This window comes from Carcharhinus amblyrhynchos, chromosome 18 (genome assembly GCF_965287045.1).
Source record: "Carcharhinus amblyrhynchos chromosome 18, sCarAmb.v2.hapA, whole genome shotgun sequence".
In the NCBI taxonomy this organism is placed as follows: domain Eukaryota; kingdom Metazoa; phylum Chordata; class Chondrichthyes; order Carcharhiniformes; family Carcharhinidae; genus Carcharhinus; species Carcharhinus amblyrhynchos.
This window is the reverse complement of record NC_137341.1, coordinates 39,940,916-39,968,500: the sequence shown is the minus strand read 5'-3', so window position 1 is coordinate 39,968,500 and position 27,585 is coordinate 39,940,916. Positions and strand designations below refer to the sequence as shown.

Genomic DNA, 27,585 nt, shown 5'->3' with positions numbered 1-27,585 from the left:
TGATAATCGACCCTGATCATAATGAATAGCGGAGCAAACCCGAAGGGCCTACCCCTGCTTCCAATTTCTATGTTTCTGTACTAGCAGGGTGTTTCTACTTGTGAGATAGATTAGAACTGGGTGACTCAGTTTAAGAATAAGAGGTCTCCCTTTTAAGACACAGTTCGCAAAGGGATTTGGATATGTTAAGTAAGCAGGCTGAATTTGGCAGATGTTGGGAGATGTGACGTAATGCACTTTGGTAGGAAGAAAATATCACTTAAATAGGCTGTGATACAGAGGGACTGGGTGTCCTTTTATGTTAGACATAGGTGCAGAATTAGGCCGCTCGGCCGTTCGAGTCTGCTCCGCCATTCAATTATGGCTGATATTTATCTCATCTCCATTCTCCTGCCTTTTCCCCATAACCCCTGATCCCCTCATTAATCAAGAATCTATCTATCTCTACCTTAAAGACACTCAATGACCTGGCTTCCACAGCTTTCTGTGGCAAAGAGTTCCATAGATTCACCATCTTTGGCTGAAGAAATTCCCCCTCATCTCTGTTTTAAAGGATCACCCCTTTAGCCTGAGGTTGTGCCCCCTGGTTCTAGTTTTTCCTACTAGTGGAAACATCCTCTCCACATCTGTCCTATCCAGGCCTCGCAGTATGCTGTAAATTTCAATAAAATCCCCCTTATCCTTCTAAACTCCAACAAGTACAGACCCAGAGTCCTCAACCATTCCTCATACGACAAGCTCTTCATTCCAGGGATCATTCTTGTGAACCTCCTCTGGACTCTTTCCAAGGCCAGCACATCCTTCCTTAGATATGGAGCTCAAAACTGCTCACAATACTCTAAATGGGGTCTGACCGGAGCCTTATATTCCTCAGAAGTACATCCCTGCTCTTGCATTCTAGCCCTCTCAACATGAATGCTAACATTGCATTTGCCTTCCTAACTGCCGACTGAACTTGCACGTTAACCTTGAAAGAATCTTGAACAAGGACTCACAAGTCCCTTTGTGTTTCTGATTTCCTAAACATTTTCCCATTTAGAAAATAATCTATGCCTCCATTCCTTTCTTCAAATGCATAACGTCACACTTTTCCGCATTATATTCCATCTGCCACTTCTTTGCCCAATCTCCTAACCTGTCCAAGTCCTTCTGCAGCCCCCCTGTTTCCTCAATACTACCTGTCCCTCTACGTATCTTCATATCATCTGCAAACTTAGCAACAGTGCCTTCAGTTCCTTCCTCCGAATCGTTAATGTATGTTGTGAAAAGTTGCGCCAGCACTGACCCCTGAGGCACATCAGGGAATAGTTTAGGTTAGAGGATCGTTAGATTCGTTCCACTGGTCGGCACAATGTCAAGGGCTGAAGGGCCTGTACTGCGCTGTAGTGTTCTATGTTCTATCACTAGTCACTGGCTGCCATCCTGAAGAAGACCCCTTTATCCCCCCTTGAAACACAAAAAGTTAACACACAGGCGCAGCAAGTAATTAGAAAGACAAATTGATCCTTTTTGCAATGGGAATGGAGTTTAAAAGTAGGGAAGTCTTCATAGAATAGAGTCATAGAATCCCTACAGTGCAGAAAGAGGCCACTCAGCCCCTCAAGCCTGCACCGGCAACAATCCCACTCAGGCCCTATCCCTGTAACCCCACATATTTACCCCGATAATCCCCTGACACTAAGGGGCAACTTAGCATGGCCAATCAACCTAACCCACACATCTTTGGCATGTGGGAGGAAACTGGAGCACCCAGAGGAAACCAACACAGACACAGGGAGAACGTGCAAACTCTACAAAGACCGTCACTCGAGGCTGGAATTGAACCCGGGTCCCTGGCACTGTGAGGCAGCAGTTCTTGATAGAACTATACAGAGTTATACAGTTTGCTCTCTTTATTTACAGTGGAATATGCTTGCATTGGGGGTGGTTCAGAGAAGGTTAACTCAGTTGATCCCCAGGATGCAGGGAATGTCTCATGAGGAGAGGTTCAGCAGGTTGGGCCTTTATTCATTGGAATTTAGAAGAATGGGAGGTCATCCTGTTGAAACCTATAAGATTCTGAAGTGGCTTGACAAGCTGGAAGCTGAGATGATGTTTCTCCTTGTGGGAGAATCTAAAACTGTGGGGAGAATCTAGATGTAAGGCTCATAGTTTCAGAATAAGGGGTCACTCATTTAGGTCAGAGGTGAGAAAGAATTTCTTGTGAATCTCTCCACAGAGAGGTGTGGCGGCAGTTGTTGAATGCATTCAAGGGTGAGATAGAAAGGTTTTTGAATTGTAGGGAATGAAAGGTTATGGGGAACATGCAGGAAAGTAGAGTGAGGGCCAAGATCAGATCAGCCACGGTGATATTGAATGGTGGAGCAGACTCAAAGGGGCCAAATGGCCTACTCCTGGTTCCAGTGTTCTTATCGACTGCATATTTTTAGCTGAGCGGCGACACTAAAGACTGTGGGCTATCTCACTCCAGGTGTGTTCTGGCAAGGTAAGAATTCTGCTTATCTCAGTAAAATGGTGGTTTGTTTTGACAACCAATTGACTCCAAAAAGTGCCTGAAGACACTAAGGTTTATTCGTGTGTGAAGTGCCCAGAAAGTAATTAAAAAATGAAACAAGGTAGCTCCAAGATTGTAATTCAGATTAAATGAAGAATTTAATTTCGGGCAATAAGTATTTGCCCTTTCTCCAGCCTATTGTGTGTGAAGTATGGCACAATAATTACAATGGCCGGAACTTTCCGGTTGTGGTCTCAGTGATGGTGCGGGTTTGCCATCAGCATGGGATGGAGTCAATGGCGAATCCCATTGGTAGTTGTGGGACTAGAAGATTCCACTGCTGGCCAATGGGGTGCTGCCTCCCACCACGGAAAACACTATGGGATGGCCAGAGAGTCAACAACTTGCATTTATAGCAAACTTTTAATAAAGCAATAAATATCCCAAGGTGCTTCGCAGGAACATTATCAAAGAAAATTCCACACCTACCCAAACCACAAAAGGAGACATTACCTCAGATAACCAAAATCTTGGTTCAGGAAGTAGGTCGTAAGGAGTTTCTCAATAAGAGAGAGAGAGAGAAAATGTTAAGGAAGGGAATCCCAGAGCTTGGGACCTAAGCAACTGAAGCCATGGTTGCTATTGGTGGAACAATTAACATTAGGGATGTGCAGGAAGTCAGGTTTGGAGAGGCCCCAGAGGGGTATGGGAATGGCAGAGATTCAAGGGATGGAGAGAGGGAAGACCATGGAGGCAGTTGAATTTATGAGAATTTTAGAAGTGCGAGATATTGCAAGATAAAGTAGATCAGGGAGCATAGGGAATGGGAACCAGTGACAAATTACCATTTAACCCCAAATTGAAATTTCAAACATTTATTACCAGTGGTTGTTTTATCATAAGATAGAATTACAATAAATGCAGAAGGAGGCCATTCAGCCCATTGAGCCCACCCAGGCCCTATCCCTGTAACCTCACATATTTGCCCCACTAATCCCCCTGATACTAAAAGGCAATTTAGCATGGACAATCCACCAAATCTGCACATCTTTGGACTGTGGGAGGAAACTGGATCATCCAGTGGAAACCCTCGCAGACACGGGGAGAACGTACAAGCTCCACACAGACAGTCACCCAAGACGGGAATCGAACCCAGGTCCCTGCGCTGTGAGGCAGCGGTGCTAACCACCGTGCCATGGTTCAATATTTTCGAATGATGAATGGTGAAGAATTTTTTTTAAGGTTTAGCTCAAATTTACATTTGTACTTGCTTTCAGCAGCTCAGTGTCATCATACACACTCCCTCTTACAGATCAACTGCCCTATCTGGCTTGAATCTACCCAGTTGCTATAGTGACACCTGTTCTATGAGATGGGATGGGCTAATGAAACTGATACTTTTCATTTCCAAAAAGTTTATTTAACCATTTGCAAAGCCAGATTGTACATTCAAAGGACAACAGAAATAGACCACGTTAAGAATCATTCTCATAAATTCTGAAGAACATTTTGATACCTATGAGGTAAAAAGCAGTAAAACACGGTGACTGTAATCCTTACAGTATGAGAAGCTAGCAGGATAGGTTACCATAGGAATGACTTGGCTGCAGTGTGTGTTGGCTATTGTGTGTGAGTGTTTGACTTATTGATTAAAAAACAATATACTGTAACTAGGGACTGCCACATTTCCCCAGAATCATCCCGCTTTGCTAGAGGCCCGCTGATGATAGTGGCAGCACAGCTGTCTTACATCGCTGGGGAGTTGGGTTTGATTCCAGGCTTGGGTCACTGTCCGTGTGAAATCTGCATGTTCTCCCTGTGTCTGCGTGGGTTTCCTCCGGATGCTCCAGTTTCTTCCCACGGCCCGAAAGACGTGCTGGTTGAGTGCATTGGCCATGCTAAATTCTCCCTCAGTGTACCTGAACAGGCGTCGAACTGTGGTAACCAGGGGATTTTCACAGTAACTTCATTGCATTGTTAATGTAAGCCTGTTTTTGACACCAATAAATGAACTGCACATGCGTAACCTGCACACTGACCATCAACAGCCAGCTCCATTTTGTAACAGGTATGACTTCCATGCACTCAGATATCAACATGCTTGTGGCCACAGCAGCGATTGTGCCAACGTAGCCTGGTGCCAATCTGTGCCCAGTTTCCTGGCAGTAATTCTGATGCTTTTATGCCACTCCATTCCTCAGTGCCCAGTCTGTTCCATCCTTCTGGAGCCTAAATGGGGGGAAAAAAGGACAAGAGTCAACATTTAATGGCATGGTTAAGCGGAGACAGATGGTTGGCATCTGAAAGCAGCAGCAATTAGCCACATGACATGCATAAGGATGACATTTAAGTGGGAAAGGAAGTGAATAGAGATGATTTAAAACCAGCCTCGCCAGATGCCATATCCCTGACCCTTCATGGCCCACTCTTCAAAGTAGGGGGCTTGTGTCTTAATCCAGTGGCAGCAGTTTTCCCTCTTTACTTGAGTGCCCAACAGGAATAGGGAATGCTTTGGGGGCAGAAGAAGGATGGAATCTGTCAACAATAGAGAGCCAGATGCCTGGAAATTAGCCACGATTGGGACATCTCAATCGACATCTCAATTATCTGCCAGAATTCTAACAGCAAAGTCCTGGTGAATACTTTGATGTTCTTTAGGCCATAAGGCCGTAAAATACAGGAGCAGAATTATGCCATTTGGTCCATCGAGTCTGCTCCATCATTCAATCACGGCTGATAAGTTTCTCAACCCCATTCTCCCACCTTTTCCCTGTAACTTTTGATCCCCTTACCAATCAGGAATCTATCTACCTCTGTCTTAAATACTCAATAATCTGGCCTCCACAGCCTTCTGTGGCAATGAATTCCACAGATTCACCACCCTCTGGTTGAAGAAATTCCCCCTTCCTTTGATGGACAGCACACTAGTATTTATATATGTGAATCAAATAACGATATGTCAGTGCATTGCTCTTTCATTCTGTACACATGGCAAGGTTGTTCGCGACGGTCCCGAATATTAATGAAAACATTTCCCAAACTCTGATCCAGGCAATGGAAACGAAAGAGGGAAGAGTTTTCATTGAGTTAGTGCCTTTCCCGGACTCAGAATGTCTCAGTCAATAAATCGCTGTTGAAATGTGGAAAACAGATTAAATCTCGATTGGAAAGGTGTGTTTTCCGGATTGACGTAAGTGCAGAAAGCCAAGGAAGTGAGCAGTCGTTCAGCCAAAGTAAATGAACATTTCACCAGTGACGCCTCACCAGTCTGCAAGATATTAATATGGTCTTGACATAATTTAATGGCCTTTTGCATCTTTTCCTTTTTACCCCTCACCTCAGAGTATAATTAACCTGAGCCAACGCGGTTGAGACAGAATCATTCTCAAATGATTGGTGCCACACATTGCCCAACATCATAGAAACATAGGCCGGAATTTTCCCCTCCCGTTCATCACAGGAATCGTAGCATCCGGTGGGGATGAACCATGCAAAGGTCTGTTAACCTTGGTTGGGATTTTCCAGTTTTGGGGTGAGCGTGGCTGGAAAATACGACCCATAGAAACTAGAAGTAAGCCCTGTTTTTATTCATTCATGGGACAAAGGTGTCACTGGCTGGCCAGCATCTATTGCCCATCCGTAGTTGCCCTTGCACTGAGTGGTTTGCTAGGCAATATCAGAGGGCAGCTGAGAGTCAACTACATTGCTGTAATATGTTAGAATACTTCTTCAAGATGGAGAGTGTTGGAGTTGATGCTGAGGCAAGGGTCTTAAAATCTTAGAGGTTTACAACATGGAAACAGGCCCTTCAGCCCAATTTGTCCATGCTGCCCAGTTTTTACCACGAGCTAGTCCCAATTGCCTGCATTTGGCCCGTATCATTCTATATCCATCTTAACCATGTAACTGTGTAAATGCTTTTTAAAAGACAAAATTGTACCTGCCTCTACTACTACCTCTGGCAGCTCATTCCAACCACTCATCAACCTCTGTGTGAGAAAAATTGCCCCTCTGGACCCTTTTGTATCTCTCCCCTTTCACCTTACAACTTTGCCCTCTAGTTTTAGACTCCCCTGCCTTTGGGAAAAGATATTGATTATCTAGCTGATCTATGCCGCTGAAACTTAATAAAGGAGATGGTATGAGGCTCGAGTTAGCTGCGATAGATAAATTGGAAACGTTACTTAAGGGGATGACGGTGGATAGGCAATGACAAACATTGAAAATATCGGGCAGCACAGTGACACAATGATTAACACTGCTGCTTCACAGCGCCAGAGACCCAGGTTCGATTGCCAGCTTGGGTCACTGTCTGTGCAGAGTCTGCACGTTCTCCCCGTGTCTGCGTGGGTTTCCTCCGGGTGCTCCGGTTTCCTCCACAGTCCAAACATGCTGGTTAGGTGCACTGGCCGTGCTAAATTTGCCCTCAGTGTACCCAAACAGGTGCAGGAGTGTGGCGACTAGGGGATTTTCACAGTAACTTCATTGCAGTGTTAACGTAAGCCTACTTGTGACACTAATAACTAAACTTCAAACTTTAAAAAGTTCATGGGTGAACTGCAACAATTGGTTATTCCTGTCTGGCGCAAAAATAAATCAGGGAAAGGTAGTCAAGCCATGGCTGACAGGGGAAATTAGAGATAGGATTAGGTCCAAGGAAAAGGCACACAAATTGACCAGAAAAAACAACAGCCCTAATGATTTAGAATTTAACAAAGAAAGACCATGGGATTGAATAAGAAGGGGAAAATAGAGTATGAAAGTAAGTTTGCGGGGTAGATAAAAATTGACTGTAAAAGTTTCTATCTGTATGTGAAGAGAAAAAGATTGGTGAAGAAAATATAGGTCCCTTTCAGTCAACAAGAGGGGAACTTTTAATGGGGAACAAAGAAATAGCTGACAAGCTAAATACACACTGAATGTTCTTTCTCCATAAAGGAGGACACAAATGTCACATCAGAGATGTTGTGGAGCACAGAGTTAAGTGGGTGGGAGGGATTGAAGGAAATCAGTATTAATAAAGAGATGGTGTTGGAGAATTTGATGGGATTGAAGGCTGATAAATCCCCAGGGGCTGATAATCTACATTGCAGCGTAATTAAGTGGCTCTAGAAATAGTGGATGCATTGGTGGTCATCTTCCAAGATTCTAAACTAATTTGGCAAGAGAGATGGGATACAGGGTCAATGTACCTTTGGGAGCAATGTTCAGTCAAATATAGAAGGAAAATTAGGTCAGTCCAGCAGTCTGAGAAGACATGGGCATGATAGGCCACATGGGAGGATTGGAAGGCTTAATTGCATCCATTTTAATGCAAGAAGCCTGTGTGATAGAGCATTGATCAGCATGTCGAAATATGATGTTGTTGCAATCACTGAGACATGGTGACACAGTAGTTAGCATTGCTGCCTCACAGCGCCAGGGACCTGGGTTCAATTCCCAGCTTGGGTCACTGTGTGGAATTTGCACATTCCCCCTGTGTCTGCATGTGTTTCCTCCGGGTGCTCCAATTTCCTCCCACACTCCAAAGGTGTGCGGGTTAGTTGGATTGACCATGCTAAGTTGCCCCTTAATGTCAGGGGGACTAGCTCGAGTAAATGAATGAAGTTGTGGGGATAGGAATTGTGGTTGGTGCAGACTCGATGGGCCAAATGGCCTCATTCTGCACTGAAGGGATTCTATGGTTGAAAGAAGGGCGGGACTGGCTACTCAACATTCCAGGGTATAGAAGTTCTAGATGCGATAACCTGGACGGTAAGAAAGGAGGGAGTGTTGCTTTATTGATAAAAGAGACCATCACTGTGGTAATGAGGGAGGATGTCGTAGAAGGCTCTTCAAATGAGGCCATATGAATGGAGTTTAGGAATGAAAATCACTGTGCTGGGATTAGGCTACAGGCCCCCCAACAATCGGAGAGAGATAGAGGAGTGGATGTGCAGTTAAGTGACAGGAAGGTGTGGTAAGAATACAGTTATGGTAGTAGGGGGTTTCAACTTTGCCAATATTAACTGGGATCACGTCACTGTGAAAGGATTAGATGGGGTGGAGTTTTTAAAGTGCATCCAGGAGAGCTTTTTATGCCAGTATGTAGATGGTCTAACTTGGGATGGAGCTGTACTAGATCTAATCCTCGGAATCAAAGCCTAGCAATTGGTCAAAGTGTCAATAAGCTAGTGACCATAACTCTGTGAGTTTCAAAATCACTCTGGAAAGGGATAAGGAGAGCCCAGAAATCTCTGAGTTTGGAGAAGGTTAGTTCAATATTAGACAGCACCTGGCAAATGGAGACTTGGAGCAGCTATTTCAGGTAAGTCTACATGTGGGAGGTGGCAATCTTTTAAAAGTGAAATAGTGAGAGTTCAGGACCAACGTGTTCCTGTAAGAATGAAGGGCAAGGGCAGCAAGTCCAGGGAACCCTGGATGTCAAGGAATATCAAATGGTTTGATGTAGAAAAAGATGGAAACAGACGGTAGGTACAGACAACTAAAAATGGGGGAGGCCCATCAGGAGTTTGAGAGTGTCGGGGAGTGCGTAAAAATAAATTGAGGGAAAAAGGGGACACAAAGGGTCATTGGCAGATAGGACTAAGGAAAACTCCAAGGCATTTTTAAGTATAGTAAGAGGAAGAGGATGGTAGGTCCCTGGGGAGTATTGAGGAACAAAGGGACCTTAGCGTACAAGTTTACTTATTAGTATCACAAGTGTTATCACTGCAATGAAGTTATTGTGAAAGTCCCCTAGTCGCCACATTCCGGTACCTGTTCGGGTACACTGAGGGAGAATGCAGCATGGCCAATGCACCTAACCAGCATGCCTTTCTGGCTGTGGGAGAATACCGGAGCACCCAGAGGAAACCCACACACAGGGAGAATGTGCAAACTCCACACAGACAGTGACCCGAGGCTGGAATTGAACCTGGGTCCCTGCCGCTGTGAGGTAGCAGTGCTAACCACTGCGCCACCGTGCTATTCCCAAGAAACATCTCAATAAGCACTTAAATTGCCAGGGCATAGTAGGCTATGGATCAAATGCTGGTGAATGGGATTAGTATAGATTGGTATTTGATGGACATGGTGGGCTGAATGGCCTGTTTCCGTGCTGTAAGACTCTCCAAATTTATAGCTGACACAAAGTTGGGTGAGAGGGTGAAGAGGGTGCAAAGGTGTTTCAGCGTGTTTTGGACAGGCTGAGTGAGTGGGCAAATGCATGGCAGATGCTGTAAGATGTGAATAAATGGGAGGTTATCCACTTTGGTAGCAAAAACAGGAAGACAAATTATTATCTGAATGACTATAAAATAAAAGAGAGGAATGTGCAACGAGACCTAGGTGTCTTCGTATGCCAGTCGTGGAAGGGAAGCATACAGGTGTAGCAGGTGGTCAAGAAGGCAAATAGTATGTTAGCCTTCATAGCAAGAGGATTTGAGTACAGGAGCAGGGATATATTGCTGCAGTTATACAGGGCCTTCGTGAGGCTACACCTCATCATATCTGTGTGCAGTTTTGGTCTCCTAACCTGAGGAAGGACATCCTTGCTATGGAGGGAGTGCAGCGAAGGTTTGCCGGACTGATTTCTGGATTGGCAGGACTGATGTCTGAGGAGGGGTTGAGTCGATAAGGATTATATTCGCTGGAGTTTAGAAGAGTGAGAGAATCTCATAGAAACTTATAAAATTTGAACAGGACTAGATAATTAAGATGCATGAAGGATGTTCCCAATTGTGGGGGCGTCCAGAACCAGGGGTCATTGTCTAAGGATACGGGGTAAACCATTTAGGACAGAGATGAGGAGAACTTTCTTCACTCAGAGGGTGGTAAGCCTGTAGATTTCACTACCACAGAAAGAAGTTGAGGCCAAAACATAATGTGTTCAAGAAACAGTTAGATATAGCACATGGGGCAAAGGGGATCAAAGGATATGGGGGAAGGTTAGATCAGGTATTGAGTTGGATGATCAGTAGTGATCATAATGAATGGCAGAGCAGGCTTGGAGGGTCTAATGGCCCACTCCAGGTTCTACTTACTCTGATTCTAGTGCTATTTGTCATTGCCATAATGTTTGTAACGGATTCTCATAGACAGCATTTGAGGAGAGCCAGTCATTGCTGCAAGGATTGACTAAGCGAGGCAATGCAGTGATAGTCAAAGTAACATCAGCATACAGTGCATGGGTAAATACTCATCTTCGAATAATATCCCACTGTTGAATGGGCTTTGAAGCAATGATCAAGATCAGGCCAGTCATTTACTAGATAACCCTTCCTTAAAGACCTGTTGTCAATTGCCTCATTCCAACATTTTCAACCTGGGAATACTCCAATCATTTAGTGATTAAGAACACTCATAGAGCCAGAATAGAACATGATGATAGATTCATTAAAACAGCCCGAGCCCTTTTCCCTGTGGAGATTTGCTTTTAAACTAAAACTGTCGGGTTAAATGTATGTTTCCCACATTCTATATTAATGTCTTTCCACACTGGGTGCAGCTAAAACAGGAGAATCACATCATCACAAGCCACGTTTTGCTAAGTGCACTCTCGCCAACGTTCACTGTTAATCTGAGCTATTGCCCAATTGTGCCAAATCGCCAGTGTGGGAAGCTGAGTGTAGCTCACTTGAATGAGAGCTGTGGATGATGGTAATAACGTTGCTGATTTTTTTTCACACCCCCCCCCCCCCCCCCACAGTTAGCATGGTGGGAACTGATATTGCGCTAATAAAGATACCGATCCAATTCTTGTTGCTTTTAGTGATGTTTTTTGGAAAATGCCGAAAGCCAAGGGAAACATAGAAACATAGAAGATAGGAACAGGAGGAGGCCATTTGGCCCTTCCAGCCTGTTCCACCATTCACTACGATTAGATTCCTCATCCAACTCAATAATCTAATCCTGCTTTCTCCCCATAACCTTTGGCCCCATTCGCCCCAAGTGCTATATCCAATTGCTTCAATTACTTCTTGTGGTAATGGATTCAACAGGCTCACCAGTCTTTGGGTGAAGAAATGTCTCCTCACCTCCATCCTAAATGGTCTACCTTGAATCCTCAGACTGTGTTAGCCAAGATATGAAATTTAGTGATCAGCATGGGCTGATGGCTTCTATCTGTCAGGCAAATGAAGGTATTCCCTCCTCTTTTCCTGAAGGCACTGGGGTAAGATTCCTTGGACAATAATCACACTCTGTTACTGTGACCACTCTTCATGGATGGTCCGTCGTCAGGATAGGAAGGATGTGAACGCATTCGATATTCAACAGGATGCTGCCTGAGATGGAATCTTTAAGTTATGAAGAGAGGTTGGGTGGCTTAGTTTATTTTCATTGGAGCAGAGAAGACTGAGGGGGCGACCTAATCGAGGTGTAGAGTCATAGAGGTTTACAGCATGGAAACAGCCCTTCGGCCCAACTTGTCCATGCCACCAGTTTTTTTTTGAAATCCCTAACCTGATCCCAATTGCCCGCATTTGGCCCATATCCCTCTATACCCATCATACCCATGTAACTATCTAAATGCTTTTTAAAAGATAAATTGTACCCGCCTCTACTATTACCTCTGACAGCTTGTTCCAGACACTCACCATCCTCTGAGTGAAACAATTGGCCCTCTGGACTGTATTTCTCCTCTCTCACCTTAAACCTATGCCCTCTCGTTTTAGGTTCCCCTACTTTTGGGAAAAGGTATTGACTATCTACCTTGTCTATGCCCCTCATTATTTTATTGATCTCTATAAGGTCACCTGTCAGCCTCCTACGCTCCAGAGAAAAAGGTCCCAGTCTATTCATCCTTTTCTAACTCAATCCATTAAGTCCTGGTAGCATCCTAGTAAATCTTTTCTGCGTTCTTTCTAGTTTAATAATATCCTTTCTATAATAGGGTGACCAGAATTATACACAGCATTCCAAGTGTGGCCTTACCAATGTCTTGTACAATTTCAACAAGACATCCCAGCACCTGTATTCAATGTTCTGACTGATGAAACCAAGCATCCAGAATGCCTTCTTCACCACTCTATGCACCTATGACTCCACTTTCAAGGAACTATGAACACGTACCCCTAGATCTCTTTGTTCTGTAACTCTTCCCAACGCCCTACCATTAACTGATTAAGTCCTGCCGTGGTTCAATCTACCAAAATGCATCACCTCACATCTGTCTAAATTAAACTCCATCTGCTATTCGTCAGCCCACTGGCCCAATTGATCAAGATCCCGTTGCAATTGGAGATAACTTTCTTCATTCTCCATTATGCCACCAATCTTGATGTCGTCTACAAACTTTCTAACCATGCCTCCTATATTCTCATCCAAATCATTAATATAAATGACAAATAACAGTGGGCCCAGCTCTGATCCCTGAGGCACATTGCTGGTCACAGGCCTCCAGTTTGAAAAACAACTCTCTACAACCACTCTCTGGTTTATGTCAAGAAACCAATTTTGTGTCCATTTAGATACTTTACTCTGGATCCCATGAGATTTAACTTTATGCAACAACCTACCATGTAGTACCTTGTCAAAGGCCTTGCTAAAGTCCATGTAGACAATATGAACTGCATTGCCCTCATCTATCTTCTTGGTTACCCCTTCAAAAAAACTCAATTAAATTTGTGAGACATGATTTTCCACTTACAAAGCCGTGCTGTCTGTCCCTAATCAGTCCTTGCATCTCTAAATGCCTGTCGATCCTATCTCTCAAAATGTACAGGATTATGAGGGGCATGGAGAGAGTGGATAAAGAGCAGCAGTTCCCCTTAGGTGAAGGGTCAGTCATGAGGGCAAATAGGTTCAAGGTGAGGGGCAGGGATTTTTTGGGGGGGGATATGAAGAAAAACTTTTTTACCAGAGGGTGGTGACAGTCTGGAATGCACTGCCTTGGAGGGTGGTGGAGGTAGGTTGCCTCACAGAAGTAACTGGATGAGCACTTGGCACATCCTAACATTCAAGGTTATGGGCCAAGTGCTGGCTAATGGGATTAGGTGGGAGTTCAGATGTTTCTCGTGTTGATGTAGACTCGATGGACCAAAGGGCCTCTTCTGCACTGTTGATCCAATGATAACCGACTGCGGTGGCCATTACAATTAGGGGCTCTAAGAACTACACAGGCATTCTCCGGCACGGGATCAAAGGTTAGGCAGGGGCTGGCTGCTTATTTCCCTGGCTTCTTAGTCCACAGCTCCCGCCCCACCTAAAATGATTGGTTAACTCACGACAGAGGTGAGGTGTGGGGAGGAAAGAAACCAGAGTTCTCTCAGTTCGGTTCTCTCTAAACCAGCAGAGCTAAGAAATGCTCAATGTGAAGTATGACTGCAGCTCTCTCCCTCGTGTTCTAATATTTAACTTCTTTCTGAGGCTCATGTCTTCCTGGTTTTTTTTTGCTTCCGCAGGTTCTCCGCTCTGCACCATGCTGCCCTCAATGGGAACACGGAGCTCATCTCTCTGCTGATTGAAGCCCAGGCCACCGTAGATATCAAGGACAACAAAGGTGACGCATCAGATTTCATTTCCACAGCTTCAACCTTCTCCCTCAGCAGATTCTGATGTAATGAATGCAATCTGGGGTGTGCAGATTGACCCTTCTCTGCCGTGTTGGCCAGTAACAAAGTGCTCTGTGCACTGAACTAACACTGCTTAGAATCATGGTGGTACCTTTCAGGGGTGGTTTCACTGTGCAGTGGAAATAGGGGCCTGCAGTGGAAATAGGGGCCTGCAGCAGTATATTAGTACGGAACTCGTTCACTGCATATAAAAAACAATATTAGTAACACTCTCACAAGGAAGGGAGAACTTGCACCTTTCATGAATTTAGCATGTCCTAAAGTGCTTTCGAGGCACTGAATTAGTCTTTGAAATTATCACAGTGGTAGTATAGTAAGCCTGGCAACCAATTTCCACACAGCAAGGTTCCACAAACAGCACTGAGATAAATGACTAGAGGATCTCTTTTAATGATATCTGTTGAGGGATAAATATTGGCGTGACTTGGGAAGGTTTTCCCTGTTTTACTTCATATAGGATCTTTCACATCCATGTGAGGGGGTAGGAGAGGGCTGTGTCTTCACACCTCGCCTGTAAGATGGAACAGCCAGCAGTACAACACACCCCCCTAGTGCGTTGGGATTGTCAGTCTAGATTACGTGCCCAAGTCCATGGGATAGGGCTTGAATCTACCATCAATTTTCCCACTAAGCAAAGTTAAGGGCTCAGCTTCCTGGAATTTACAGCGCAGGCCTTTTTTCTAAGGCCATGTCGCAAACGGCAGCAGCAGAGCCAAAAAGAAAATGTAAAATGGTCTGGACCCTGAAAATAATTGGCCTCACCGAAAATCTAAATTTTAAAGAGCCCCGCAACCTTCTCTGTCAGAGGTGAGAGTGCGACCCGCTGAGCCACAGCTGACTCTTATCAAGAGTTCGGTTGTCATGGAAATGAATAATTAGTTTGAATAACTTACAGGGAAAGTTGAATGGATTGACGCACAGTTTAGCAGTGCTGGAGAATTAGAATGTATGTAACCTCCACCTGGCAGTAAAGGTGTCAACCCACCACGCATAAATCTTCATCCAATTTGCATATTTCCACAAAGTTCCACGGAGATAGACTGAGGATCATTGAATATTCAGAAGGGGACAAAATTAATCATGAGTTCAATAACGTCGCCATAAATTTATTATTTCCCTGCACAGAAATGCTGAGGCGTGACGGCACGTTTCCGATTCTCCGCATTTCGATTTAATTGTTCACAATCTCAGATTCCAGTCTGTCCACCTCGGAAAATTTAATTTCAATCCTGCATCTCCCGTCCCAGAGAAGACAAGGAGTCAACTTTGCGGCAGAACTTCATATGTGCCGGAATAATCCAATGACTAGGGAAGTGTCTGTTTTCGGGTCCAGGGATCTCCTTGCCATTGGGAGAATATGAAGAGTGTGGGTGGCACTGTGACACAGTGGTTAGCATTGTTGCCTCACGGTGCCAGGAGATCCAGGTTCAATTCTGGCCACGGGTCACTGTCTGTGTGAAGTTTACACATTCATAGAATCCTACAGTGCAGGAGGAGGCCACTTGGCCCATCAAGTCTGCACCAACCACAATCCCACCTGTGCCCTATCACCATAACCCCATGTATTTATACTAGCTAGTCCCCCTGACACTGAAGGGCAATTTAGCATGGCCAATCCACCGAACCCGCACATCTCCAGTTCTCCCTATGTCTGCGTGGATTCCCTCTGGGTGCTCCAGTTTCCTCCCACACTCCAAAGATGTGTGGGTTAGTGTGATTGGCTATCCTAAATTGCCCCTTGGTGGCAGTGGGATTAGCAGGGTAAATATGTGGGGTTACAGGGGTGGGACCTGGTTGGGATTGTTGTCATTACAGGCTTGATGTGCCGAATGGTCTCCTTCTGCACTATAGGATTCTATGAGCATCTTTGGGGCAACAATGCCACTCAACGAGATGGATTTTTTTTGGTATTTAGGGCTCAGTTGGAATAGGGGGTGAAATTATCTGGCCTTCCAGCACCGTATATCCCCACGGATGGGAGGTGGCATGTTGTTTGCGAGCGGCGGAATATTCTGTTCCCCCTACTGACAATGAGAATTACCAATGATGTCACCCCACGCTGGTGGGAAACCCGCAGGTGGGGGTGCACTGCCGGCGGGACTGGAGAATCCAGTGAACGGCTGGAGAATTCCAGCCAGGATCTGCCAATCATGGTTCAGTTCTTATGGGACTTTTTGTTTAGTGTAGGATATGAAAAATGATGAACTTGTGCAGCACTGAATGAAAAGTCACTAATGTAACCCTTGAGGTAAGTTGTCAATTTTAATCTTTGCTTTTTTTCTCTCTCTCTCTCTCCTCCCTGCTTATTGGTTGCAGCAATGAGGCCGTTGCATTACGCCGCATGGCAAGGGAAGGCTGAGCCAATGAAAATGCTTCTGAAGGCAGGATCGAGCCTCAACTCCCAATCAGACGAAGGTCAGATCCCGTTGCATCTCGCCGCTCAGCATGGACACTATGAAGTGGTGAGGAGGCGACTTTTCTGTCTTGACGATCCAATTGTCCCTCCCTGCGCTGGGGTGGGCGGAAGGGTGATTTGTATCATGCGCGCACTAAACTTCACTAATGGGGATAAACCCCTCCTCCTCAAAAAGGGGCAAGCTGGAAGGCATAGCCACAATGGGTGGGATTTTCCAGTCCCGTCTGCCCCGAGACTGGAAATTCCCACCCAAGGTCAATGGGCCTTTCAATCATCCGTCCCACCCCACAACAATTCCCATGGCAAGTGGTATGGAAAATTTACTCCAGTTCGTATGTATTCATCTGTGTCTCTATGGGTGGGATTTTATAACCTCGCTCGTCCCCAATCCGAGGTCAACGGACCTTCCCTTTTTCCACCCACTCTAATTCCCATGGCGGGCGGGACAGCAAAATTCCAGCCTTTATGTTTTCAACTGCTATTCTGATGCACAAATACGATCTAACTGTACTTTCTGATATGCCAGGCAAAATGATAAATTGCTCCCCCCTCCCCACCTCCGTCACCCTGTAATGAATATTAATTGTCAGAAGAACTGGGGCAGGGGAGGATGAGGAGCTTTTTTTTTATATGTGTGGCAACTTGTTGTGATCTGGAAAGCGCTACCTGGAAGGAAAGGGTGGGGTGGGGGTGGGCGAGCAGGTTCAACAGTGTAAATTTCACCAGCATATTGAGTAACACACAGAAAGGAAAACAGATATAATGCTATGGGTAGGAGGACCAATTGAACTGCTCATTCAAGTAACAAAAAAGCATCCCAGTTCATTAGGCCCACACCATGTTGCAAGGGGAATTGATTTAAAAATAGGAAGGTTTTGGTTCAGTTGTACTGGACACTGGTGAGGGCACATCTGGAGGAGCCCAGTGTACAGTATTGGTATCCTTATTTGAAGTGAATTGAATTAATTTGATTTATTATTGTCACATGTATTAGCACACAGTGAAAAGTATTATTTCTTGTGTGCTGTACAGACAAAGCATACCGTTCATAGAGAAGGTAATGGGAGAGAACATAATGTAGTGTTACAGTCATAGCTAGGGTGTAGAGAAAGATCAACTTAGAATGAGGTAGGTCCATCCAAAAGTCTGATGGCAGCAGGGAAGAAGCTGTTCTTGAATTGATTGGTACGTGACCTCAGACTTTTGTATCTTTTCCCCAAAGAAAGAAGGTGGAAGAGAGAATGTCGGGGTGTGTGGGGTCCTTAATTATGCTGGCTGCTATGCCAAGGCAGTGGGAAATATAGACGGAGTCAATGGATGGGAGATTGGTTTGTATGATGGATTGGGCTACATTCACAAACTTTTGTAGTTTCTTGTGATCTTGGGCAGAGGAGGAGCTTTATTTAAAGAAGCCCTGATGTGAAGATGCCAGTGTTGGACTGGGGTGGGCACAGCAAGAAGTCTCACAACACCAGGTTAAAGTCCAGTAGGTTTATTTGGAACCACGAGCTTTCAGAGCACTGCCCCTTCATCAGGTGAATGGAGAGATAGGTTTCACAAATAGGTCATATGTAGACAAAGACGCAATTGCAAGATAATGGTTGGAATGCAAATTATTATTTAATGCAAATGCAAACTGTTATTTAAAGGATGGAAATGCTGTGGAAGGAGTTGAGAGAACGTTTACTAGGCTAGTGCCAGAATTGGATGGGTTGTCCAATGAGGAAAGCTTGGATAGGCCACACTAGTGTCCACCAGAGTTTAGAAGAGCGAGAGGTGACTTGATTGAAACCTTTCCAATCCTGAGGGGTCTTGACAAGGTGGATGTGGAGAGGATGTTTCCTCATGTGGGAGAATCTAGAATTAGAGGCGGGGTCATTGTTTAAAAATAAGGGGTCATCCAGTTAACGCAGGGATGAAAAAATGTTTTCTTCCAGACAGTAGTGAGGATAGTGAGTCTTTGAAATTCTCTCTAAAAGCAGTGGGAGCGGAGCCTGAATAACTGAATAATTTCAAGGCAGAAGTAGCTATGTTCTTGAGAAACAAGGGAGTAAGAGATTATTGGGAGCCACTGGGAGGTTCCAACCAGCCATGATCTTAGTGAAGACTCTAGGGACCGAGGGGCCTACTCCTGCTCATCGTTTGTGTGTTCATACTTGGCCCAAAACCAGAAATCTCGCTCCCGGTTTTTCAGTGATGTTCTGAGTGTTGTAACATGTGCTTTCATTTGACCACTTTCTTGTCCAGCACGTTCTTTTACCAGTGAAGCCAGTGCTTCCCAAGGGTGGATCCAGGGTTTGGTTTCAGGGACTATGGCATGGCTAAGGGCTTGGGCATTAATCACTACAACAACTGACAAGCAGCCTTTGCATGGTCTGCACCCCTGCCTCCATGCCTGCTACAATTCCCATGGCAGGATAGATGGGAAAACTCCTTCCTGGGGTGCCAGGTCTAGATGTAGCTTATAACCAATGACCCAGTGTTGGGTAGCACAGATTGGAGATGGCTATTCCTATAGCCAAAGTTCTGTCAGAATAGGAAGGAAAAGCCAGGCAAGGTCAACCAGAAAGCTGAGCGAATCTATATCCAAGGTCACCATTGCAGATGGCAGGGCAGCTTTCTCAAAGGTCAATCCACGGAAAGTGACTGACCCGGATGGGGTACCCAGGCGAGCACTCAGATCCTGTGCGGATCAGCTGGCGGGGGTATTTGTAGACATCTTCAACCTCTCTTTACAACAATCTGAGGTCCCGATGAGCTTCAAGAAGATAACCATCATCCCAGTACCAAAGAAAAGCCAGGCGACGTGCCTTTATGATTATTCTGGTTCTGACATCCATCATTATGAAGTGCTTTGAAAAGTTAGACATGGCACGAATCAATTCCAGCCTCCCAGATTGCTTGGATCCACTACAGTTCGCTACCTTGCAATAGGTCCACAGCAGTCCCCATCTCCCTGGACCTAGATAATAAGGACGCCTATGTAAGACTCCTGTTATCGACTACAGCTCAGCCTTCAACACCATTATTCCTATGAAACTCATCCCCAAGCTCCGTGGTCTGGGCCTCACTCCTCCCTCTGTGACTGGATCCTGAACTTCCTAACTCACAGACCACAATCAGTAAGGATAGGCAACAACACCTCGTCCGCAATCATTCTCAACACCAGGGCTCCTGTGTCCTCAGCCCCTGACTATACTCCTTATACACCTATGACTGAGTGGCCAAATTCTCCTCCAATTCAATTTTCAAGTTTGTTAATGACACCACAGTAGTGGGTCGGATCTCAAACAATGACGAGACAGAGTACAGGGAAGAGATAGAGAATCTGGCAAACAGATGCAACAAGAATAATCTCCCCCTCAATGTCAACAAAATGAAGGAGATAGTCATCAAGTTCAGAAAACGTATTGAAGGATGTGCCCTTGTCTACATCGATGGAGATGAAGTAGAAATGGTCAAGAGCTTCAAGTTTTTAGGTGTCCAGATCACCAACCTGTCCTGGTTCCTCCATGCCGACTATAGTTAAGAAAGCCCACCGACACCTCTACTTTCTCAGAAGGCTAAGGAAATTTGGCATGTCCACTACAATTTTTACAGATGCACCATAGAAAGCATTCTTTCTGGTTGTATCACAGTTTGGTATGGCTCTGCTCTGCCCAAAACCTCAAGAAATTATAAAGAGTCCTGAATGAAGCCCAATCCATCATTCAAACCAGCCTCAAATCCATTGACACAATCTACACTTCCCGTACCTCGGCAAAGCAGCCAGCAATATCAAGGATCCCATGCATGCCAGACATACTCCTTTCCACCTTCTTCCATCGGGATTAAGATACAAAAGTCTGAGGTCACGTACCAACCGATTCAAAAACAGCTTCTTCCCTGCTGCTGTCAGAATTTCGAGTGCACTTACCTCGCATTAAGTTGATCTTTCTCTACACCTTCGCTATGGTTATAACGTTGCATTCTGTACTCTCTGCATTCCTTTCTATGTACGATATGTTTTGTCTGTATTGGGCGCTAGAAACAATACCTTTCACTGTATACTAATGCATGTGACAATAATAAATCAAATCAAAGAGCTGTTGCTTCTAGTTGAATCATTCTTATTTTCGGAGTATCACAAAATGTCAGTGATTTATCTGTGGATGCATATGACCTGATGCCAAGTCACTGAAATGATTAATTCAAAGTACGTACGTATGAACTCTTCCTCTCTGCTTTGGCCACAGAAAATTCTGAGTCTGTGGATGATGTTTATTCATTTGTGCTGATTCTAAGGAACTGCTTGGCATATCGCACAGAAGAAATCATTTTTGACCAGTGTTCAGAGCACTCTTGGTAATCTGGCACCATCGACAACCCAGAAATCCTAACTAGTTGGCAAAAGCAAAATGCTGCAGATGCTGGAAGTCTGAAATAAAAGCAGGAAATACTCAGGTCGGGCAGCACATGTGGAGAGACAAACACAGTTAACTGCCGGAGCCTACCCGCTGTTCACAAAGGTGGGATCTTCCGGTCCCACTGGCGACCTGCCCTCGCTGTACATTTCCTGGCAGCATGGGGAGGAGTTGGTGGGAAATCCCCACGACTAGAAGATCCCGCCGTCGGCCAATGGCACACTGCCTCCTGCTACCAAGGAAGGCGGGAAGGTCAGCTATTCCCACCCAATGTCTCAGAACTGAGGAACAAAATCTGAAATGTAATTGCTTTCAAGCCAGCCAAATGGGGGAAGTTTGGAACCAGAGTGCAAGGAAAGGTTATGGTGAAACAGCAGAGGTTAAACGACCAGCAGGTTGATGAGGCAGAGCCAGGAGGAGCAGTCATGAGACAAGTAAGGTGACAGATGGTTGGCTGAGTTGAGGTGTGAATGGCAGAAAAATGAACAGCTGCCATTTGAAAGTAAAATAAGAGTAAAACAAGATTAAGACCAAATGGAAAGAAACAAAACAGCAACATGGAGCAACAGTCCGAACTTACTGAACTCAGTGTAGACTTCGGAAGTGGGTTGATCAACTGATGAGAAGCTGTTGTGAATCATGTGTGGATGTGTGATTGTACCCAGAAAAAACTTGCTGGTTAAATGTAAAACTTCATGCTGACATTTCATCTCTTGGGACTAGTAGTTCAAAGGGAATCTCAAAATCCCACAGAGACTTCTGAGCACAGCTACTGCATGCTGACAAAGCTGGGAAGAAGCCAACAACAAGAACAGAGGCAGCATGGTGGCACAGTGGTCTCACAGCGCCAGGGGCCCGGGTTCAATTCCAGCCACAGATGACTGCCTGTACGAAGGTTGTACGTTCTCACCGCGTCTGCATGGGTTTCCTTCGTGCTCCTCCCAGTCCAAAGATGTGCAAGTTCAGTGGATTGGCCATGCTAAATTGCCCCCTTAATATCAGGAAGATTAGCAAGATCAATATGTTGGGTTATGGGAATAGAGCCTGGATGGGATTGGTATGGGTGCAGGCTCGATGGGTCAAATGGCCTCATTCTGCACTTGAGATTCTGTGATTCTAATTCTGTGTTTCCTTGTTGAGCTCTTTACCTGATTGGGAAAGATGTTCCCTCGAAAGGGCGTGAATATGAGTAATGACAGCTGGGACTCTCCAGATGGATTGTGTTGAGTTGCAAGAGGCTGGAGAGGCTCTCGTTCATCCTCTTCCTCCATAGCTCCCATACCATGTTGCTACATTTCTGTCCTCATTCAGCTTAATCTACTTCTGGGCAGCTTTGTTTTCTTTGTGAAATTAAGAGATATGAAAGAACTGGAGCAGGTCCATAAAAAAAAGATTTACAAGGATGATATGATATCAGAATCAAGAGGGTGCAAGTCTCAGAACAGGCTGCGGGGGCAGTCTTTCTCTAGAAAAGGGTTGAGGGAGGTGACCTGATAAAAGGTTTTAAAACTATGAAGGGGTTTGGTAAAGTAGACAGAACAAAGATATTCCCTTTGTGAGGCAAATACAAGACAGGAATGTAGGAGAAATTTGCTCGTTCAGAACAGTGGTTAGGATGTTGACTTCAGCACTGCATGAAATAGTTGAGTTGAATATTCTGGATGCCCTTAAAGGAGAAGGAGGGACCCGCGTTCAACCGGGTTGAAGACAGGAAAGGAAGAAGGGATTGAAGATGTCAATGGCTTGAGTAGATTGAGTGGGAGGCAGCTCGTGGTGCAGAAACACCGGTGTTGTCCTGTTTCCAAGCTGTACTTTCCATGTACGTCTCAGTAAAGGCTGTGTCACGCCTGACCAACTGCCACCTTAAATCCATCCCAAAAATTGTTCACTGATATTAATTCATTGGTATCCACAAAGGGAATTCAAGTATGTGTTTCTGCTCAAAAATAAATCTGTAAAAGATTAGTGCCCCGCTCTGTATTGCTAGGCCTGCAAGTCACATTGGCAAACAGTGTGAGTTTACTTTGCATTTTAGTTGGATCCTGGTCTCTTGGATATTCTGAGCAAGTCAAATATCAGCTGGCAATCCAAAATACAGTTGCCCTTAATGCTATTGGAGAGGATGTTTTGTGGAACATCAGTGGATAGTATTCCTATGCTATCCAGAAGATCTGTGTTCAAGCCCCTCTTCAGGACTTTTTTATTATTCATTTGCGGGACATGGGCGTCGCTGGCTGGCCAGCATTTATTGCCCATCCTTATTCACCCTTGAGCTGAATGGCTTGCTAGGCCATTTCAGTGGGCAATTGAGAGTCAAACACCAGACCAGGTAAGGATGGCAGATTTCCTTCCCTAAGGACATTAGTGAACCAGATGGGTTTTTACAACAGTTGGCAATGGTTTCATGGGTATCAGTAGATTCTTAATTCAAGATATTTTTTATTGAATTCAAATTCCACCATCTGCCGTGGCGGGGTTCAAACCTGGATCCCCAGAACATTAACGGAGTTTCTGGATTAATAGTCTATCAATAATACCTCTAGGCCATCACCTCCCCATAGGATGGGGGAACCATTGAAGGTGCATTCATTATATGGCCAAACAGGCTGAGTGTCTGTCCTTCCAATATGCCTGATAGCAGATGGTAAGAGCAGGAGGGTTTCCTGGTCAGCCAGACCTAAGAAGGCAATGGCAAGCCACTGTAGCATGCCAAGCATACTCTTAGACCAAACCATTGGAAGACTATGGGTGCTGATGCCCTCTCGGGACTTGGTACCTGAGTGTGGAGTCCTACTCCAGTACTACCTACTCTTTGTCTGTCCATTCTATCTAATGTACTTGATTGCTACTCCAATCCACCATTCTGTGGCCAAAAATGAAACTCCAAAGCATTCAGGGAGAAGTAGTTTCTGGTTTCCCAACTTATTTGCTCTTTTTCCTTACCAGGTGACTAGTGTGACATGAACCCAAGATCCTGGTTGAGATGCACGTGAGGACATCCTCAACCGGGTTCTTGGGTTCACGTCACACTATCTGTAACCCCACAACTTGCCTGGACTTGCAAAATCTCACTAACTGTCCTCTCTGGAGACAATACACACCACTTTAACCTGTGCTTAACGCTCTCTCCACTCACATTGTTTGCACCTTTAAGACTTGATTACCTGTAAAGACTCGCATTCCAATCATTATGTTGTAAATTGAGTTTATGTGTTTATATGCCCTGTTTGTGAATAGAACTCCCACCCATCTGACGAAGGGACAGCACTCCAAAAGCTAGTGGCTTTTGCTACCAAATAAACCTGTTGGATTTTAACCTGGTGTTGCGAGACTTCTTACTGGATATTACATAGCCAGGGAATATATTTACCCACTTCTAATTTATTGTTCCTTGCAACAACTATACAGTATTTAACACACAGACAGCTGGTAAGCAGTACATCTTATAAGGATGATAAACAAATACAAGGCAGCAATGATCCAGACTATATTTTGTGGAAGAAGTTCAATTTTACTGGTCGATGAGATATCACTGGCAATGCCAACCCATCTTTAATTTGCCCATGAGGAGGGCAATTAGACATTTTAACAGAGAATCTTCGGTCATCTACTCCTGAATGTTGTGAATCTTTGGATTCTCTGGCCCCAGAAGGTAGTGGATCTTCCATTTTTGACTGTATTCAAGGCTGACTTAGACAGACAGACAAATGTTGATCTCTCAGATAATCAAACGGTTGCGGGGAACAGTCAGGAAAGTGGCGTTGAGGCAGAAGTTCAGCCAGAATGAGGTTGGGAAGGCTGTTTGGTGTACCCCTGTTCTCCTTCTTGTGTTCTTCTGTCCTTGCACATTGGAGCGAATTTCCGTAGAAGGTGCTTTGCCAGAAACTCGTCAGAGAGCCACGGGAACATCAGAAAACTGGCACGCTTGCTGCAGATGATGTCCTTCCAGGCTTCCAATGGAAGGGCGGGAATTGCCTGAAGGAAACTCCTCTCTGCCCTTCCTCACCTGGTTCTGTTAACCCTAAACATTGTGGGGGGTGTTTTCCCATCCTGCCCACCATGGGAATCATAGCGGGTGGGGGGGCGGTGGTGGGAGTTGGGAGGGGGATGTTTTGGGGAGGGGTCGACTATGCAAAGATCCATTGACCTTGGGTGGGACTTTCTGATTTTGGGGCAAACATGGCCAGAAAATCCCACGTTGTAGCTTTTAGACAGTGAGCATATGTTGAGGTCAGTTAGGCTTCGGGTGACAGTATTGAATTGAATGTCATCGATTCATCCACCCTTTGGACACCACCGCATCCCCCCACAACCGTCCCATTCAAAATTACCCTCAATTCCATTTATTCTTCACAATGATGGAATGAACTCAACCAGCTTCCCTACAAACCAAATGTTTTCCGAATAAACGAGAGTGTTCGGAGTTCCTAGCACCGTGTTGCTGGAATCTCACTGCCGGTCCGAAAGGATTGGAGTGGAAAAGGTTTCTTAGAAATTCCCTTCCCTGTATGTTTGGGTACACAGAGAGAGAGAGAGAGAGAGCTCTGTGTTGCACTAATCCTGCAACATAGCATTACTTTAGAACTCTCTTCATCACATAATCCTCTTTTCCACACCTGCATCTCCTGAACAGCTCAGTAATTATTATGGGGATTGCCCGGATCAAATACATACAGAGACAGGAGTGGCCTATTCAACCCCTTCAGCCTGTTCCACCTTCCAGTTAGATCGTGCCTGATCTGATTCTTCATTCCACTGAGCTTTCTTCACCCAAGTCCTTTGATATCCTTCCCTACCAAAAATCCAGCAATCTCTAAGTTGTAACATTTTCAATGGAATTTCCTCCCTCTCCACCCCCAACCCTTTTAAGGCACCTAAATTCCATGTGTGTTCATTTACAAACATAGTCTCATTGAGTGGAGGAGCAGGTTTGAGGGGCTGAATGGCCGATATCTAGGCCCATTTTATATGTTTGTATGTTTGCACTGCCTCCGGCTGCACCCTCCCCCCATTCCCCACCGCAACCCCCTCACAAGTTAGCCAGAAGCCCTCCCTCCCTGTCGCGGCTAACCCCCTCCCCCGTGTCCTCTGATTTTGTTCCCCAAGGATTGGTTAACGTGGCAGGGCCAGAGGCAGCCGGGCAGGGGAATCATGGTGAGGCGTGTGGCATGCCTATTACCCAGCATCTTCCCAACTCAGGGCCTTTGTCAGTTGGCCAGGTTTGAGGTCAAAGGTTAACTGACAGCGAGTGGTTAAGGTGCTGATTAAGGCGCCGTCTGGAACTTCCCAGGTGGGTCCTCTACAGTGGCTGAAACACCACCATCTGGCAAAATAATTCAGACTCCTTCCCCTTCCCCGCCCCCATGGCTGCTGCCAGTGAGGATAGATGGCCACGATTGTGGGCACAATGGCTAAGGCAGCTGTGGCCATTTATCTTCTCAGAATGTTTTAAAATGGCTAGAGGGTCTTCCATCCTGCGGGACCCTCTCTCTTTCTCCATTGCCTGCATCAACAGCCTCCAAATCTCTCAGCCTTGGAGGGCCTCCTTTTATTAGCTCCAGCTTTAGGGACCCTACACGCTGTAGTTTAGTGGGATGTCAAGTCCATTTCATGAGCGGAGCACTCTCTTTGTTAAGAAAAACCTCCTGATACCAATACCTTTTCCCAGTTTAAAACTGGGTCACCTTGCCTGACTCCCACAAGTTAATTATAGTAACAGAGTACAATTGATTTTTTTTTCCACACCATTTATGATCTTGTGTACAATTCTGAGAGAGCCTCTCAACATGGTTCCTGAGGGGTTATAGAACCCTACACTGCAGAAGGAGGCCATTCAGCCCATCAAGTCTGCACCGACCACAGCCCACCCAGGCCCTATCCCCATTTACCCTAGCTAGTATCCCCTAACAGTAAGTGGCGATTTACTACGACCAATCCATCTAACCTGCGCATCTTTACACTGTGGGAGGAAACTGAAGCACCCGGAGGAAACCCTCGCAGACACGGGGAGAATGTGCAGACTCCACACAAACAGTGACCCAAACCAGGAATCGAACACAGTCCCTGGCGCTCTGAGGCAGCAGTGCTAACCACTGGGCCACCGTGCTATCCCCATTTCACCATATGGCCCTGACTATTTACAGCAAGTTGAAGCATCTATAATGACTTCAGTCAGGTCATTGAGGTTGGCTTATTAGAGTATGAACTCCCTGATTAAGGATCCAATTGATGGGCCAATCAGGGAATCTTTTCCTTGTATTTAACTGGGAGTGTCAGTTCCTCTGACATCCCTGGAGATAGACTGCTAACTCTCTGTGTACTGCTGTTAGAGCTTGTAAAGAAAGGGATTTTGGTGAAGGGACTTTGCCCTCTGAAGACTTATTACAGTGTCCTTGTCCTCTTCATGTACCAGCAAAACAGCATTGTCAATGTTTGTTTGGGAACAAGTTGAACTTGTTGCTACAAGAACCAGACACTTGCAGGTAACAGATTGGGAACAACTTGATTGCTATCAGGAACAAAGCTAGAGTGCACATGACTCATCCCCAGCATGTGATCTATAAATAGCAGACTTGAGGCCAGGGATATTTTACAGCTCTGAAGCTCACAAGAAGGGTGGCATGGTGGCTCAGTGGTTAGCACTGCTGCCTCACAGCACCAGGGACATAAGTTCAATTCTTGGCTTGGGTCACTGTCTGCACAAAGCCTGTATGTTCT

The 27,585-nt window shown here is 45.3% G+C and overlaps 1 protein-coding gene across 6 annotated transcripts in view; it reads left to right on the top strand.

Annotated features, from left to right (window-relative positions):
• caskin1 (CASK interacting protein 1) overlaps positions 1–27,585 on the top strand; it is a 634,002-nt gene that overhangs the window by 441,647 nt on the left and 164,770 nt on the right. For all 6 annotated transcript variants that reach the window (XM_080206871.1, XM_080206870.1, XM_080206867.1 and 3 more), the window contains exons 3-4: positions 13,879–13,976; positions 16,366–16,511. In XM_080206871.1, the coding sequence (XP_080062997.1) occupies positions 13,879–13,976; positions 16,366–16,511 (244 nt within the window). The remainder of the gene's footprint in view (positions 1–13,878; positions 13,977–16,365; positions 16,512–27,585) is intronic.